The sequence below is a fragment of the Mastacembelus armatus genome, chromosome 4 (assembly GCF_900324485.2).
Source record: "Mastacembelus armatus chromosome 4, fMasArm1.2, whole genome shotgun sequence".
Taxonomy (NCBI): Eukaryota; Metazoa; Chordata; class Actinopteri; order Synbranchiformes; family Mastacembelidae; genus Mastacembelus; species Mastacembelus armatus.
Window position 1 is genome coordinate 16,822,635 of NC_046636.1, and position 15,708 is coordinate 16,838,342.

Below are 15,708 nucleotides of genomic sequence, written 5' to 3' on the forward strand. Positions count from 1 at the left end.
GTAGAACAGGACTCTCATTCCCTGTCTCCGAAGGGGCTCCAGTGTCGCCTCGACGCATTTCGAGAAAGTGCGGGGAGCCAGCGAGTACCCGAACGGCAGGCGGTCGTACTGGTAGATGGTACCTGTGTTGGGGAATGATGGAGACGTGGAAATATGCGTCCTTCAGATCTATCGGCATGAACCAGTCGCCTCAGTGAATGCACCGTAGGAGCTGGGCCGTTATTAACATGTGAAATCTCCTGACCTGCATTGATTTGTTGAGACGCATCAGATCCAGGACGGGCCTCATCTCTCACGATTTCTGGAGAACCAGGAAATAACAGGAATAAAATCCACAGGCCACATCCACCGGTGGAACAACAGAAACAACTCCCTTCGATAACAGCGTTTGTAAGGCTGTTAGCAATGCCTGCATATGCACCGACGAGGCGAGGCGAGTGTCTGTTATCACACTGAATGGCGGAGGGGGCCGTGCAAACTGAAGAGTATGGCCACCGTGGATGAGCTAGTCCATCCAGCAGTCCATCTCGCGAAGCCTGCGCCACTCTGGATAAAAATCCGAGAGAGGGAGATCTCTGTGACAGCCGTTGTACAGCTCTCTGTGCCGTCAACACACCCGGAGACAGACCGGCGGTCAGCCATGGAGAACCCTGCCCGACAGGGACGATGGGACATGGAAATAGCGAGGATGTCTGACTCTCTATCCGCAGGCGCCCTCTTGTGGTCAAATCGAAGATTAGCCGACAGAGGGCCCACACGAGACACCTGTGTGAAGGGAGTGTGCTGATTAGCATGTTCGCTCAAGCTAGCCAGCACGTGCTCGGCAGCGTGAGAACTGCACTGTGTCGGAAATGTGCGTGAAACAGCCACGGCTGCCTTATGACTCGCAGCAGTCGGCTGGGCTATTGAGGAATATTTGCTTTTCAGGGGGATGTAAACATATTTATTTTCCTCATAACAGTAAACATACATGATATATACATTCCTCAGAACTTAGAGCACTACACACATTCCCCGCGCACCATATGAACCTTCGCTGTTTGCGGGGGGGGGGGGGGGGGTTTCGGGTGAGGGGTAGACCAGGAGCAGGCTAGCCTAGGACACTGCCGTGGAGAGGCATGCAGAGATGGTAGGTGATCGAGGCCAAGCAGGTACACAGCATGGCACCTGCCGTGGGTTGTACCGGCCAAAGTGGGCATCCTGAAGCAGTTGAACCAGCTCAGGAGGGATGGGGAGCTTACACCTGTTAGCGGCTGTCGTGATAATGCCTGGGAGCTCTTGTAATAGCTGAGCCATGGCCGGCAGAGGCGTAGAAGAGGCCGGCGTAGGCCACTCAGCTAGCATGCTAGCGGCAGACATTTGCACCGGCTCCCCGGAGGGAGGGGGTGGGGTGAGGAGATGTCCGGCTAATGGCGTAGTGAGGAGGCAGAGTCGTCTGACTCCAAGGCTAATTCCAGCATGGGTTCGAGCTCGTCATCCCGGCCGTGAGTTTCCTTGGCGGGGAGAGAGAAGGGGGGAACCGTGGGAGCGGAGGGCAGAGCGGAGGGAGGAGGCGTCTCCTCGGTCTGCCAGCACTGTTCAGTGGCAATAATGAAAAAGTCCGCTCTCTGGCGGAGTGCCTCGAGGGGCAACCCCTTGCCCTACCCTGCGCGTTCTGCGCAGTTCACCCCTGGGGTGAGGGCTCTGCCGGTGTGTTCCGCTCCCATGCAGCCCACACAGCGGGGGTGCAGGTCGTCCCCGAAGGTGTAGCCTGTACCACACTCACCGCAGATTCTGGTGAAGCTGCAGTCTGCTGACGACATGACGTTCGTAGACCTTGTTCTCGGTGCTTAGGCTGAAGAAAAGAAAGGGAAGAGCCCGTATCCCACCGCTGCATTATATATGGGAGCTGCGGACATGTGGTCACACGATTCGGGCGAAGGGGGCCCACCCTGGGTGGGCGTAAATCTCTTCAGTGTGCAGGCGTGAAGAGGGGATATGACCCATAGCAATAGCCCAGAGGGCTGTGCCCCAGTGAGACAGAAGCATAGCACTTCTTTCAGGGAACAAACCACCGGATGAAGTGCCCAGTCTCTGCACCATGATGAATGAACCTTCCAGCAATTTTGGTAGACTGTACATGTGGATGGTGTGCCTACATTCCACAACATCTGCTGTAATGCAGGCTCCAGGCAGACTAGAGGGTGTAGCTCCCCCTCAATGGCCATACTCAGAGCTAATGCTTGTCAGGAATCAGATGCCTAACTTGTCCATCCAATTGGGACAAGAGGTCATTCCTGGCTTGAAGCTGCCCTGTTGACTACAGAGTGGAAAACCAAGGCCTTGAGGGCCATCTGGGGTGACATGGAGGACATTTGCTACCCTATCATCAGTCATCTTTCATTGTGTTTAGTCCATGTCACATTCATCCCCCTCTTCCTTTTCTTAATGTAAACAGTTTAAATAAACTTACTGTACAGAGCTGGCAAGTCTTAATGTCTCTTCTAAAAATAACCGTTGTTGACTTAATTCCTTTATTTAAATGTAAAGACTTTATATTAAATGTCATGATGGTGAGAAGATGGATCTGACGGAGGCCCTGTCTAATCAGCCTTTGGCGCATGCCACCACATTTTTCCTTCCTACCTTATACTGTGGTTGGCATATCTTCTCAAAGGAACTATCGTTTCTGCAGAAAAAAACTGCAGAAATCCACTTTAGGTGGTGCAAGAACACCAGAGTAAGAAAGTTAGATATGCCAAACTTCACCTCACTCACTCCCATTCAACTACCAACTACTGCTGCGTGTTGCCATTACCAGTGCCATTCCAGTGATAACACTGATAGTTATTTTAGTTAGCAATCACAGTAGATGTGTACCCTGCCCAAGTTCATCATGAATTAGCAACAATGCAGAAATATTGCTAAAGCAAGTCTGATGTGTTAAGACAGATAAGCAGCTGGAAAATTATAGAGGTTGTAAACAAACTCCCAAGTCTGTGGTTTAAACTGCCATTTCTATCAATCTTTTTTCTCTCTCTCTCTATAATGGAGGATCATTTGTAACATTTCAGCTATGCTCCCTTTTGGCTTTACTACCAAGTAAAGTGCTTTAGATAATCTGACTAAATAAATAACTTGGTCACAGTGGTGGTGATATTACAAATTTCAGATCTCAGTACTATTAAACCTAATTTAAATGTTGGCACAAACGTGTTATTTTAAACATATTTTTTCTTTAAAGTTTTACCCATCAAAACCTTAGAATGTGTCATTGAAAAACAAACTGGCTTATCATGTTAACTTACAGCTTACTGAAAACTGAAGCAAGGTCACTTATAGAAGCTGCAGCGACACAGTCATAGAAAATGTCTTCAATAGTTAAATGTTTGCTTTCCTGTGGCTTTGATTCTGAATGGAATGTCACCTTTGGTGTAATAACTGAACTAGTTACTCAGCCCCTCCGCTTACCATTTTCATTTTTTTGTTTTTGTCAGTTACGTGCACACTGATGTCGCACAATAGGCTGGCCTTCACCATTCAGCAGCAAAAACAATCATGATACCATGTTAGAAGATGTTGCTGTAGAGTAACTGGTTGTTGGTGACAAGATGAACCCGCAAATTGTTTGAACACTTTATTGTGCCTATTCAAAGCACAAGTGCTAAGCACTTTGATAGAGTCATTCTTTGAAAGCTGTATGGACAGAGACAATTTAACTGACTGATTAACTTACTGTCTTACTGATGGCATTTCTATGGAAATTAATTGAGAAGATAAAACATGACTGTCTGGTCACAGTCATTTTGTAAGACATCAATTTTATGCACCGATATTGTGGACATATTATTACATGAGGGTAAATCTATATCTTAAAGACGGACATCCATTCTTTCCTGAAAAATACTTTTCTTTTTTCTTTCTTTTTTTCATACTTTGTAAAGTAGTGGAGAAAAAATCTAAAAGTATTCCAAATGATACAAATACAACAAATAAACATACGGTGGCATGGATTCCGCATTCACACTAAAGCCAGACCCTCCGAGAAGGGGCTCAGGGAGAGTAGACTTTGAATCATATTAATTGGTCACAAATCAGATTGGAACAACTGCTCTAATACATCTAGAACATATTACAGTCAGAAATATCTTTTCATAGGCTATAGACATAGTTGTGTGTCTACTGCATGGCTTCACGTGGTAATCAATGGCCTGTAATAGGAAAGAAACCAAACTTTGAGATATCATAAAATGGAAGAGGCAATAAGAAATGGCTGAACTATTCACCAATGGGTAAAGCATCAGTGTTGGTTTGAACTTCTTGCTGTTTGAATGATTTAGTTCATTTGCTCATACCTAGAGAACCACATCCCATTTCTCTACGTTCATTCACACTTAAGTGCTATTGTTATCTCACTAAAAGTTTACCATGGAGGGGCACATTCCTTTCCTTAAATTATATTTAGTTGGTGAAGTAATGTACAATGTAATGTGAGTCAGTCTAGTTTGTGTTACAGCAGTGGGAAGGACAGGAAGCAGAATGGCGTGGAACAACAGGCTTTGGTGTACCATAGTTATCTACAGTGTTCTCTGTGTTGCAGGGGTTCATGTTGTGTTAAAATCTGATGTTTTCCTCATGAAATTAAAGAATTTTATCATGACTATGCGAATGCAGGTTCTGAAGTTGTCCTACAAAAAATGGATTCATCATCAAGTGATGATGAATGAATAAAAGCATTAAAAAAATTTTGGGTGCACTCTATTACACACAAGAACAGTCACTATATTGCACCCAAACACTCTGGCAGTGTATAATGCCAATAAATATAGTATCTCTGTTTTAGCAGGACAGTGACAGAAAGACATATTTTGTCAAGATTCTCAGATAAATGGTAATAGACTGTAATGTTATGTTTTATGTTGCTTAATACTATTTATGATATAAAATGCTGTAAGGTTATGCCCTTAGATGCCCTTAGGGTTTTACGTACCCCTTGTTCTCCACAAACTACTGAGTAGGATATAAACACACATCACTGTTATAACGAAGCACTTCAACTATCTTTTACCATACATTGTCCATCTTTTTTATTTTGTCCATTTTATTATAAAGAACTCTACTAGCTGAAACAAAGTAATAAGACGGTCCATCAGGTTGAATGTTTTTAAGTGACGTTCCAACAAGCTGCATTGTGAATGTTCAGAGGTGTTTCTGTTGCCGGCAACAAATTTGTAAAATTAACAAGGGGATGAAAAAAACAAATGTCGCTTTTTTGCACAGAGAAAGTCATTGATGTGAAATGGTCCAATAAAAAGTTATTGGTTTGAAAAAGGTTACTGACATGCAAAGTAATCAATGAAATTCACCTCTGGTGTGTAAAGACCTTTTTATTGTTTTGGTACATGCTGTAGTGAGTTTTTGGAGATCGTGGACTTATTGGCAATGGGCACATTTTGGGCCACAGAAATGCAGAGCATTTTAACAGGGTGTGTTGGTGTAATTAATTTAGTTGTAGCAAAGCAATCTATATTTCATAACCCATTTAAAATATTAAATTCTAGGCTACATTTAAATGATGACTTAGGTATAAAAAAATGCTTTTGAGCCATTTTTATATTTTCCAAATATCAAGGGGGATTAATACTATTTTTTTAAGTTCTTTAGATAATGAAAGGCAAAAATGCATTTGTAGTTGTTTTTGTACATACAGCAATTGGGTTTCTTTGGTAACCTGAAACAATGAGACAGTAAAGGTAACAAAAACATATATCAATATTTTTGTATGTAGTATCATGACAGTAGCAAAAATAAGACAGAAATTGCATAAATGCCATTCCACTGATTTTCAACCACATAGACTATTGTCTAGGTCAGATACAAAGTCCTGAGTCCCAGGATATTTGGTATTCCTGAAAACTGCAAAGCATCATACGAGAGAGATTTACTCACTTTCCAAGTCTCTAGATTAGACTGCATTAGTTTTATATCCTGACTGGATCTTTTATATTGTTGGTATTCAGTTGATTTTATGATTGTGTGAATAAGAGTCTTCTCCAGAAGTTCATTGAGAAATGGAAGATTGAGACCTGTAACTGGCAAGGTCACTGAGTTCGAGCTCAGGCTTTTTAAGCAGTGGTTTGACCATAGATGCTTTAAAACCAGTAGAGAGAATACAAATTTTTCAGAGGAGTATTTCATATATTATACAGTAACATAGATTTAAACAGTTTGCTAGGAATTGGGGTGTAATGCACTTGCGGTATATATTTTATTTTCTGTATCTATGCAAAGATCTTGTGGGTGAAGTTTCACTGACAAGAATCTGTAGGCTATTTCAAACTGCCTCTAGTGGAGAAAAAATGATGGAACATCGTGACATCAAAAACTGAGGCTTGAGTAAGTGCATGGGTTGGATTGAGAAAAGGGTCAGACAAAGAACACAATTTAGCGTTATGTTTGTTGTCTAAAATCAGATCTGAAAAGCAGGCTTTTCGTTCTTTTCTAACAGCATTAGCGTTTACAGTCTCTCTCATCAGTTGACCACTTGTATTTCTTGCTCTGTTGGATTTGTGTGTGTGTGTGTGTGTGTGTGTGTGTGTGTTTTACCAAAGTCACCATGTTCCCTGGTCTTGGGTGTTACTATCTTTACTATGATCTTATCATAACCTCTATAAATGGCAGCAAGCATCCAGATATTCCTTTGGAAGCAGATATGTTGTTCCATATTATACAGTTATTTAAAAAGGAAATATTTCCAGGCCCAGTTTGTTTGTCTGCAGATGTATAGCCCTTGCCTCTGTGTTTTTCCAGAAAATGGATTAGGTTTAAAATCTGTACATGTAAAACTACTCAGATTCAGCTCTAATCGCTGTCCTTAAAGACATCTGAGCAAAAAGGGAAATATCAATTACAAGCCTTCAATGTGCTGCTAGGCGCATTCAAATGTGAAATGTGGCAGCTTTGAAATAAAGTTATTACAGAGGCAACCGCTTCAGCACTTAAGACTAAAAATTAATAATCAAGCCTGTCACTACAGAAGAAGAAAAAGAAGAAAAGGAAAAAAAGGAGATGAACGACAGCTACAGGTTAGGCTGCAATGAAAACTGTTTCATTTGGCCCGTCGTCTCATCTCCAACTTGAAAGCAGGCCTCTTTTGTTCTTTTTCACATCTTTGAACCCTCCACCCCACCCCTACGCCCACTCTTCTTTCTTTCTCTCTCTCTCTTTTTTTACTCACCCTTTGCATAATTACAACCCTACTCCTTTTTGTGATGTCCTTCCTCTATTTCTTGGTTATAAAAATGCCATGTCGAGGAAGAATGTCAAAGAGATAAATACCTGTGCATTTGTAAACATGTATAGCTCAACAGCGATGTTCTTAAATTGCACATTGAAATTTTGTTTTAATGATTGGTTGTCAGTCCTTATTTCTTTCCATTTGTTTTTAGAATTTAAAAAGTGCTATGAGCAAAAAATTTAAAGAAGTAGGAATTCACCTATGGGGTAGATTCTGTTTCCTAATTGTTTCTTTAAACCTGTCTTTATTTTCTGAATCTGAACTTTCTGTGTCTGTATACTTCTCTTTCAGAGCATACCTTGTTTTTAAAGATGTATTAAGGACATTTTCTGCACTTGAGTAATCAATAAGTAACTACTCCTTCACTCCACCACTCTTTTTTTAACCTGCATAATGGTTGATGCAGTGGAGCAGTAACAGAAACAGAACAGCATGACCTCTTGCTCAATTCAAGGAAACCAACACACATTTATAATTAATACAGTTCCTTTTTTAAATTTCTGGTGTCTAATAATTGCTATTTATGTAAGTGGGAAAGAGTTAAAAGGATTAAAGGAAAGAAGTGGACTACATCACTGTTGGGAAAAAATCTACCTGACTGAAAAAAAAAAACACTTTTTTTATTGCTGTTCTTCCAGTGAAGCTCACTCTAGGCCAGTCAAGCCACCAGTTTGTTGAATTGGACAACTATTATTGGATTGATTGACATGACATCATGTTTGTGATTCATGTCTTTTTCTTAAGACACCCCACTACCAGGTCAAACCTGTCACCTAGCAATTGATTTGCCTCTAGCTGTCCAGACATTTGTTGCTGTCTGCTGATGAGCCCCAAAAATTTCAGGGCATAGCCCTGAGCTGAGCTTAGTAATTTGAATGTGTCCAACATTTTGATAGCAAGATTAACCACCATTACTATTACGACTATATATGATCCCCACTTGCATGTGAAAAAATTTTGGTGTTCATCACTATTGCATTGACTTTGGCAACCCCAATAAATACACAGTATTTTGTGCATATTCTGCAACAAAAACACTAGACCCTATGTCACATGTTACACACCAAGTATACATATTAATACATTTGTTTATGAGAGCATTGCAACAAGCTCAATACTGAAAGTGTTTCAGAGCTGGCACAGTGAGCTCCACCTCTTTCCCCTCTGTCATGCATTTTTCTTCCATCTTTTAGTCTGTATGTGAGATGCTCTCTCACACACTGACAGAGAGGCACATTTACGCACTTTGTCCATCTGCAGGATGTTGAGGATTCACTGACATACTCTCACTCTCTGTCTCTCCCAGGCTTTATCTGTACTATTTTCAGAGGGAAAGCAGTAAGTGAAGTATTGTGAGAGGTGATACAAAAGCCTCCATCTCAGGGGAGAGAGAGGCGGAAGAGAGAGTTTGTAAAATATGCCACTGACTATTCATCTCCCCGTCTTTCCAGTTCTCTCTCCCTGCTTGACCCTTTCCAGGCTCCTTGAGAGGCTACTTCAGATACTGGGACAAAAAGAAGGTTCACCGTATTAAATAATACAGGTAGCCTGCAATTCAGTCAGCTCTTCTTTGTTTGTTTGTTTATTAATTTATTCAGGCCATCTAAAAAACACCTGATCCACTCCAGCACTTTAGTCTTGAGTAACAAATCTGACATATTTCTGTAAATTAATTTCTGTTTTACTTATGACTATTTGAAGACTGAAATAACCCAGTGAAGATCCAACCAATCACAACTGAGGCAATTTGTGTATATACATTTCCTGCTCCAAATATTTGATGCCAATTTAGTTTTTAGTTTAGAAAAATGTGTCCCCCTCACTCTCTTACACTGCTTTAGAGAAAATAGGCCAGAGAGTGAAATGTGGAATGTGGCTCAGAGGAGGACACGTTAGTCAACTGTATGTGAAAATGAGATGCAGTTTTTTTGGGTGACAAATTACACAGATTTCATCTGATGATGTTTCTTTAACATTACTTCTTAGAATCTTAGAATCTTGGGGCCCTTGCCTGTTCACATAAAATCATGAAAATCGAAGGTAGAACTGGTCAGTCTTTGTATCCTACAGACAAAATACAGCATTGCTCTTCAGTGGCTAAAGATCTGAAGCACCAACTGTTAATCAGTGGCTGAAAGCCCTCTCAAGCTGCCTGGCCATAAAAGCTGAGTTATGTTACTAAAGGCCACCTGCAGACACTGCAAAAATATGGGGCACTTTTTTTCACTGAAACCAAGTTACACAGCCTATTATGTACTAGCTCATGCATAACAGAATGATAAGCTAATTAAATACATGTAAGGGGCTTTTGTTTTATTTTCATTTTTTCTTGTTTCTTAATGTCTTATTGTGAAAAACTTTGCTCAATGAATATGGCCAACCAAAGAAATGAAAAAGACACGAAAATATACCATTAAAAGATGCAGTTAAACAAATACTAAATATAACCAATAATTGCGTATTTCCAGACCTTTCACCCCCACATTGAGATGCAGCACTTTGAGAGTCTGGAATGTCAACAATGTTTCCCAGTAGTATCATAAATGACTTTGTCTGTGTATCTTTGCCTGTGTGTTAATGTGTGTATACATATGTTAACTGACCAGTGCATTTGCTCGACTGCTCTATTCAATTGCTCATTCCAGTTGCAGTTGCAGTTGAAAATCTAATGAATGGCTGTTAATATCAGACCCAGTTCGGTGCAATCTGCAGTCGACCTACCATCACTGCAACAGAGACATGGCTAAAAAGGGTGGAGAGAGATCAACTATGGTTAAGCAAAGACAAAGAAACTCATTGCTGCATCACTTCAGTTGGTTTAATTGCATTTCTTTAGGCTTATATTTATTTCTGTGTATGTGTGCACAGGCCTTGTCTTTGAAACTGACATGTGCACTGGTGTGTAAAGTATTTACATTGCTCTGTGAAGAAGGTGTGAATTGACAGTCAGGTACATCTTGTCCAGTGGCTCATCTACCAGTTTGGTTACTGTTGCTCTGTCATGGTTATCACACAAACACACACTGTATGTTCTGCTACCTTTCTGACCTGAGATTGCTGTGTCTTGCTGCTCACACACACACACACACACACACACACACACACACACACACACACACACACACACACACACACAATGATTTATGGCCTCTGATACAGTCAATAACAGCCATGGCCAAGATGAAGGAGCCTGACAGCAACTAGCAGGACACACACAAACACACACATTGTTTCCATTAACTAAGTGTACTGGAGTGAGTTGCTCACTTTATTAAATTCCTGTTTAATGCTCCTGTTGACTCTGCTGTGAAAAACTAAAGGTCTATATAGGCTGTGTACAGTATATAACATAGCATGTTGCTCAGTATTGTTGTCATAAAACAATCACTATGAATACACTGATAAATACATTTCTTTAGTTTTACCTTCATAATATTTTTTTATATTTTTACTTTTATGTGTCAGCAGGGCTTACTCTGATGGGTATTACTGATGACCATATATGCAGTGTCTCTCTCCATTTGTAGAGGTATTAATAATTAAATGAATATTTCAAATGTAATAATCAAATTTTGAGATGTTAGTTATGGGCTAATGCAGAATGCCGTATGGAGAAAAAAAAAGTGCAGCACATTAACCACAACTGAAAATCTTTTTACCTTCTCTCTCATATTTTCTTTATTATTATTTTCTCTTTCTGCTTTTTTTTCCATTGTTCTTTCTCTCTTTTGTCTCCCCTTCTTGTCCCTCCTCTCACAAATTTTTTGTTTGCCTAATAAACACAGCAGTAGCTCTTAGTTTGGAAATAAAATCAACTCTTTTTTAAAGCCTCACAAGCTGTGCTTTCACATAAAACAATGGTCAATTAGACTTAAGACGCTGAGCCTCTTCCTAGGCCATAAAACAAGAATAACAATGAGAAAACTGAAAACAAGAAGTAAAGAAACTTTCATTCCTCATCTGCAGTTAGAAGAGTTGTGTCTCCCCAAGAACTTTTTGTGGTATTTTATTGTTTTTAATTGTGGTGTTTGCTTGTTGAAATGGATTCCATATTAACCATGGAAGTTTTTTATATTTTATATTTTTTTCTAGTTCAAACAGAAATAAAGTGAAATATGCAATTTTATAGGTAGTACCTTTTTATGCATGCATTTACTGTTATTAAATGAAAACATATTAAATGGCAGTTATTTAATAACCAAATAAATTAATAAATAAAATAATAATAAATAAATAAAAAGAAACAAAACACAGAAAAACAAATGGGAATATACCTGCCAAAACTAAATACAAAGCGTTAGTCATAGGCGGAAGCAACAAGAATCTTCAACCACAGTTGCCAGGGTGTCACTAAGGTCTTCTCAAAGTTTTTTTTTTTATTACTGGCCACTGCTTGGCGACATAACATGTTGTTGAAAAATGTGCAACTCTGGGCTTTTTTTCTCCAGTCAGCTGTTAAAACGTTGGTTACGTATTGTAACCCAAGACGTCCAGCGAGTGGCATAGCAAGGAGGGAAAGTCGTCTGACTCTTGGTCCAAGTCTAATTCATCTTCGGTGGGGAGAGAGAAGGGGAAAACCGTGGGAGTGGGGGACAGAGCAGAGAGAGGAGGCCTCTCCTCGGTCTGCCAGCACTCTTCGGCGGCAAGAATGAAAAAGTCCGCTCTCTGGCGGAGTGCCACGAGGGGCAGCCGCTTGCAGAATGCGCAGTTCGCCCTTGGGGTGAGGGCTCTGCCGGCGTTTTCCGTTCCCATGCAGTCCACACAGCGAGGGTGTAGGTCGTTCCCGAAGATGTAGCCAGTACCACACTCGCCGCAGATTCTGGTGATGCTGAAGTCTGCCGAAGTCATGTCGTTCGAAGATCTTGTTCTCACCTGAACCGCCACCTTATATATGGGAGCTGCAGACTTGTGGACACTCGGTCCGGGCGAGGGGGGCCCACCCCGGATAGGCGTAAATTAATTTCTCTTCAGTGCGCAGTTGCGAAGAGGGGATATGACCTATAGTGATAGCCCAGAGGGCTGCACACCAGTGAGACAGAACCCTTATTTTTGCCCATCACCATAGCAGACTTGTCAGTGCGTCGGCCAACAGACCCTCATCAGGCAGATGAGAAATAAATGATGAGCTCAGATTAAGCTGACTCTGTTGCTGTTTCGTGAACATCCCTAAGCTTCTGCAGCTGTGCTTGACCACCTCCAGCCTTTTATCAATTGTCTTTGACAGTGTTGTCAGATAGTGGGACCACATGTGAGGGGTGCACAAACCCCAGGTTGGGAATCATAGCTCTATCAAAAGGCTATGTGTCTCATCCGATACCTTTTGGGCTAAAAGAACTGTAGAATTTTTTTACAATTTTGCAAATTTAGTTGCAAAATTAATGACAGTCCCATCAGCCTCAATTGCATTGTGCTAATTAGAAAATGTTATGATTTCAACATGGTAAACTAAAATTTATAACATGCTCAGAATTATAGGTGCTATTCAGCATGTTACTAGCTGTCATTGTGAGAATGTTCGCATGCTGAAATTATTAATCGAGTTACTGTTCCCAACTGCACCATTATCGAACCACAAGAAAAAAGTTTTTAGTCCCCTCTCTAAATATCAAACGTTCGGTACTAAAACTAATTTGAAAAAGCTTTGTGTCAAATGTCGAAACGATTCAGAAACACTGCCCTCTGAAAGCTCCCTGAAATTATTCTAATGAAAGATCTCAGGCTAATAGGGGGAACAGTAATAGTAATTAGTGAAATATTTGTAGCAGCAGTGGTAGTAGTGGTAGTAGTTGTAGTATTACCCATGTCTGTGACAAAATGCCTGTGTTTTCCTGGAGTTAACGTTGTTTCTGGCGTAATGAAATTGAGCACATGCAAGACTCTTGTGATGTTAAGGAACATTCATCAGAGACATGCCAGCCCTACAGTGTTCATGGATGTCTATGTGTTATGGAGAATCTAAAGAGGATTTTGTGTGAGTATACCATATAGTGGATGAGGTTTCCCTTCTCTTAACCCAGGCAGTTCTGACTTCTCCTGTGTAACCTGACCTGCAGTTTATCCTCCTCATCAAACTGGCTTAACTGGAGAGGCTTACTGGAAAGATGGACCTAGGTTGTAGTCAGGTACCTCAGGCAGACTGAAAGATCAACATTCATCATGTCTGCAGCTTCTGATTCTGCAGGTCAGTTCTGCTTATTGCTGTTACCTAATGTATGTCACATGCACATTTGGCTACATGTGTTATTTATTTATTCAGTTGACTTCAGTTGCCAGTACTGCATGAGAGATTACCATGGCACGCACGCACGCACGCACGCACACACACACACACACACACATACATACGAGTGACTTTTCTTAAGTGTATGGGACTTGAAAAAATTTGCCTTGACATTTCCCTTGACACTGTCTTGGACTGGTCAGACAACCAGGACTGGTCAGTAGTGGATCCCTTCAATTTACACAGGCTATAACACCATCTTATTGACCACCTTCCCTTCATTATGGCCACCTATGGGTCAGGTGCTCAGAATTGGAATGCAAATCTGCTCACCAGGGGCAACCCCCTTTATGCAGAATGGAGGCTGCACCCAGATGTGGGAGCACTTCCGGCAGCCACAAATAGACATGTATGCATCCAAAGAGAATATGCAATGCCACCTATTCTTCTACCCTACTTGGACACCCCACTGCGGGACAAGTGGACTCAGGTGCTGCTGTATTTCTTCCACTGATTGCTTTGTTTCCTCAATCTTTTGGACCTGGACTGAACTCTGACCTTGTTTCTGCAGTTGGAAATTAAGTTACATATCAGGTGTTTAAGTTAATGTGTTGCCAAGCTAATGTGCTCTTGCAGTTTTAGTTATCTGGAACTAAGTCAGTGGTATTGGTTTTTATGTTCTTATATCATCAGGAAATTCTGTTACTACTTGGCAACACTAGAGGAAGAGTGACTTTATATTGACCTTGAACTTTAAGGTAATTTGGATAAAGTTCTATATGAGTGGATTTGTGTTATTAGAGTTTTACATTTCTGTATTATTAATTGTCAGACCCGAACCCTCTATTACAGCTACCTCCCGGTGTTTTATTTTTTTAATAAACACTGTAAACCTCAGTTCACCTGTTAAGCCTCGTTCTCTAAGCTCAAACCAAAACACCCACAAATCTAACAGAGGTAGTATCAAATAAATAATCCATAAAGTCCAAATAATGTGATAGTTTTCAGTGTGACTGTCACGATTTGGTGTGGTGCTGGAGAAAGAGGAGAGGTAGGACCCAAGTGCTGGACACAACGAGTTCATTTCTAATGCTTGGAAAACAACACAAATCTCTGCCACTCAGCGGGCAGGCAGGCAGGCAAATAACCAGAACGCCACTCGGCGAAATTAACAGGCAAGCAAACCAAAAAACACAATAGGGTACAGGTAATAAAGTCTGCAGCTGGAACAAAGGTTGGAGTGACCGTCGGCATTCAGACTACCTGAGAGAGGACGCAAGGATATGCTACCCCATCACCGACATTAGCACAGTTGTTTAACATTACTTGACACAGATGAATGAATTTCTTAATGTACTTCCGTTTGTTATGCCTAGCCTATGTTCTTCATAGGCTAATTTAGACTGTACTTAGAAATGTGATTTATACATGATATGTTTTTTTTCTGTTCAACAAGGCTGTTCTTGTGACTTATATTCCAGTGTGACTTGTTGCCAAGGATTGCCTTAGGATTGCTTGACTTATTGCCAAGCTCCCAATTGCCAGGAAAATAAGGTAGTAGATGTTTAAAACCAAGCCCTGACCTTTTCGAAAACTTAACTAAGTAAACATTTAATGTTTAAACATAATCATGTAGTTTCAGTGCATAAAGCCCAGAAATTAACTTTAACAATTAACAGTTTTGTCAAGTATTTGTGATATTACATGATTGGGTCACACTGTTCTATGTTGAAAAACCTGTGCTTTTCATATGGACATTAAGGGATACCTTTAGTATGTCAAAGTTACTTAATAAAGTGTCAGTGTTTGAGGACCTGGGACAAGAATATGTTGAAGTAACACCTTTTGGTTGGTTTGGTTCCAGTCAGTGAGATTATTCCTTCCTATGAGTTCTGTCAGCAAGAAATGAGATGCCAAAAACCTGTAACAGCCTTCATTTGGTGTTGATTTTATTAATAGAGTGGCAAATATGTGCAGTATGTTACATAAAAATAGAAATGATTGTAATTTGGATCACTTGCTGGTACATTTCTCTTCAGCCTGCTTGAGTAGAGAATAGACTCATCTTATGTAGAAAATATAAAAGCACAGACCATGACCAAACCCAAATAGTGTATGGAAAGTGAAAACTCTGCACTCAAGTAGACCAGATATATTCTATTGTACCAGAGAAAGACTGATGTTGTATCATGTGCATCATCCAATGATTCTG

General features: G+C 40.7%; 1 protein-coding gene across 1 annotated transcript in view; it reads left to right on the forward strand.

Moving 5' to 3' along the window:
- The first annotated feature begins 13,347 nt into the window (after nucleotides 1–13,347).
- Nucleotides 13,348–15,708, forward strand: part of naaladl2 (N-acetylated alpha-linked acidic dipeptidase like 2) — a 425,480-nt gene continuing 423,119 nt past the window's right edge. Inside the window, exon 1 of the mRNA XM_026305607.1 lies at nucleotides 13,348–13,457. Coding sequence (XP_026161392.1) covers nucleotides 13,433–13,457 — 25 coding nt within the window. The 5' untranslated portion in view covers nucleotides 13,348–13,432. The remainder of the gene's footprint in view (nucleotides 13,458–15,708) is intronic.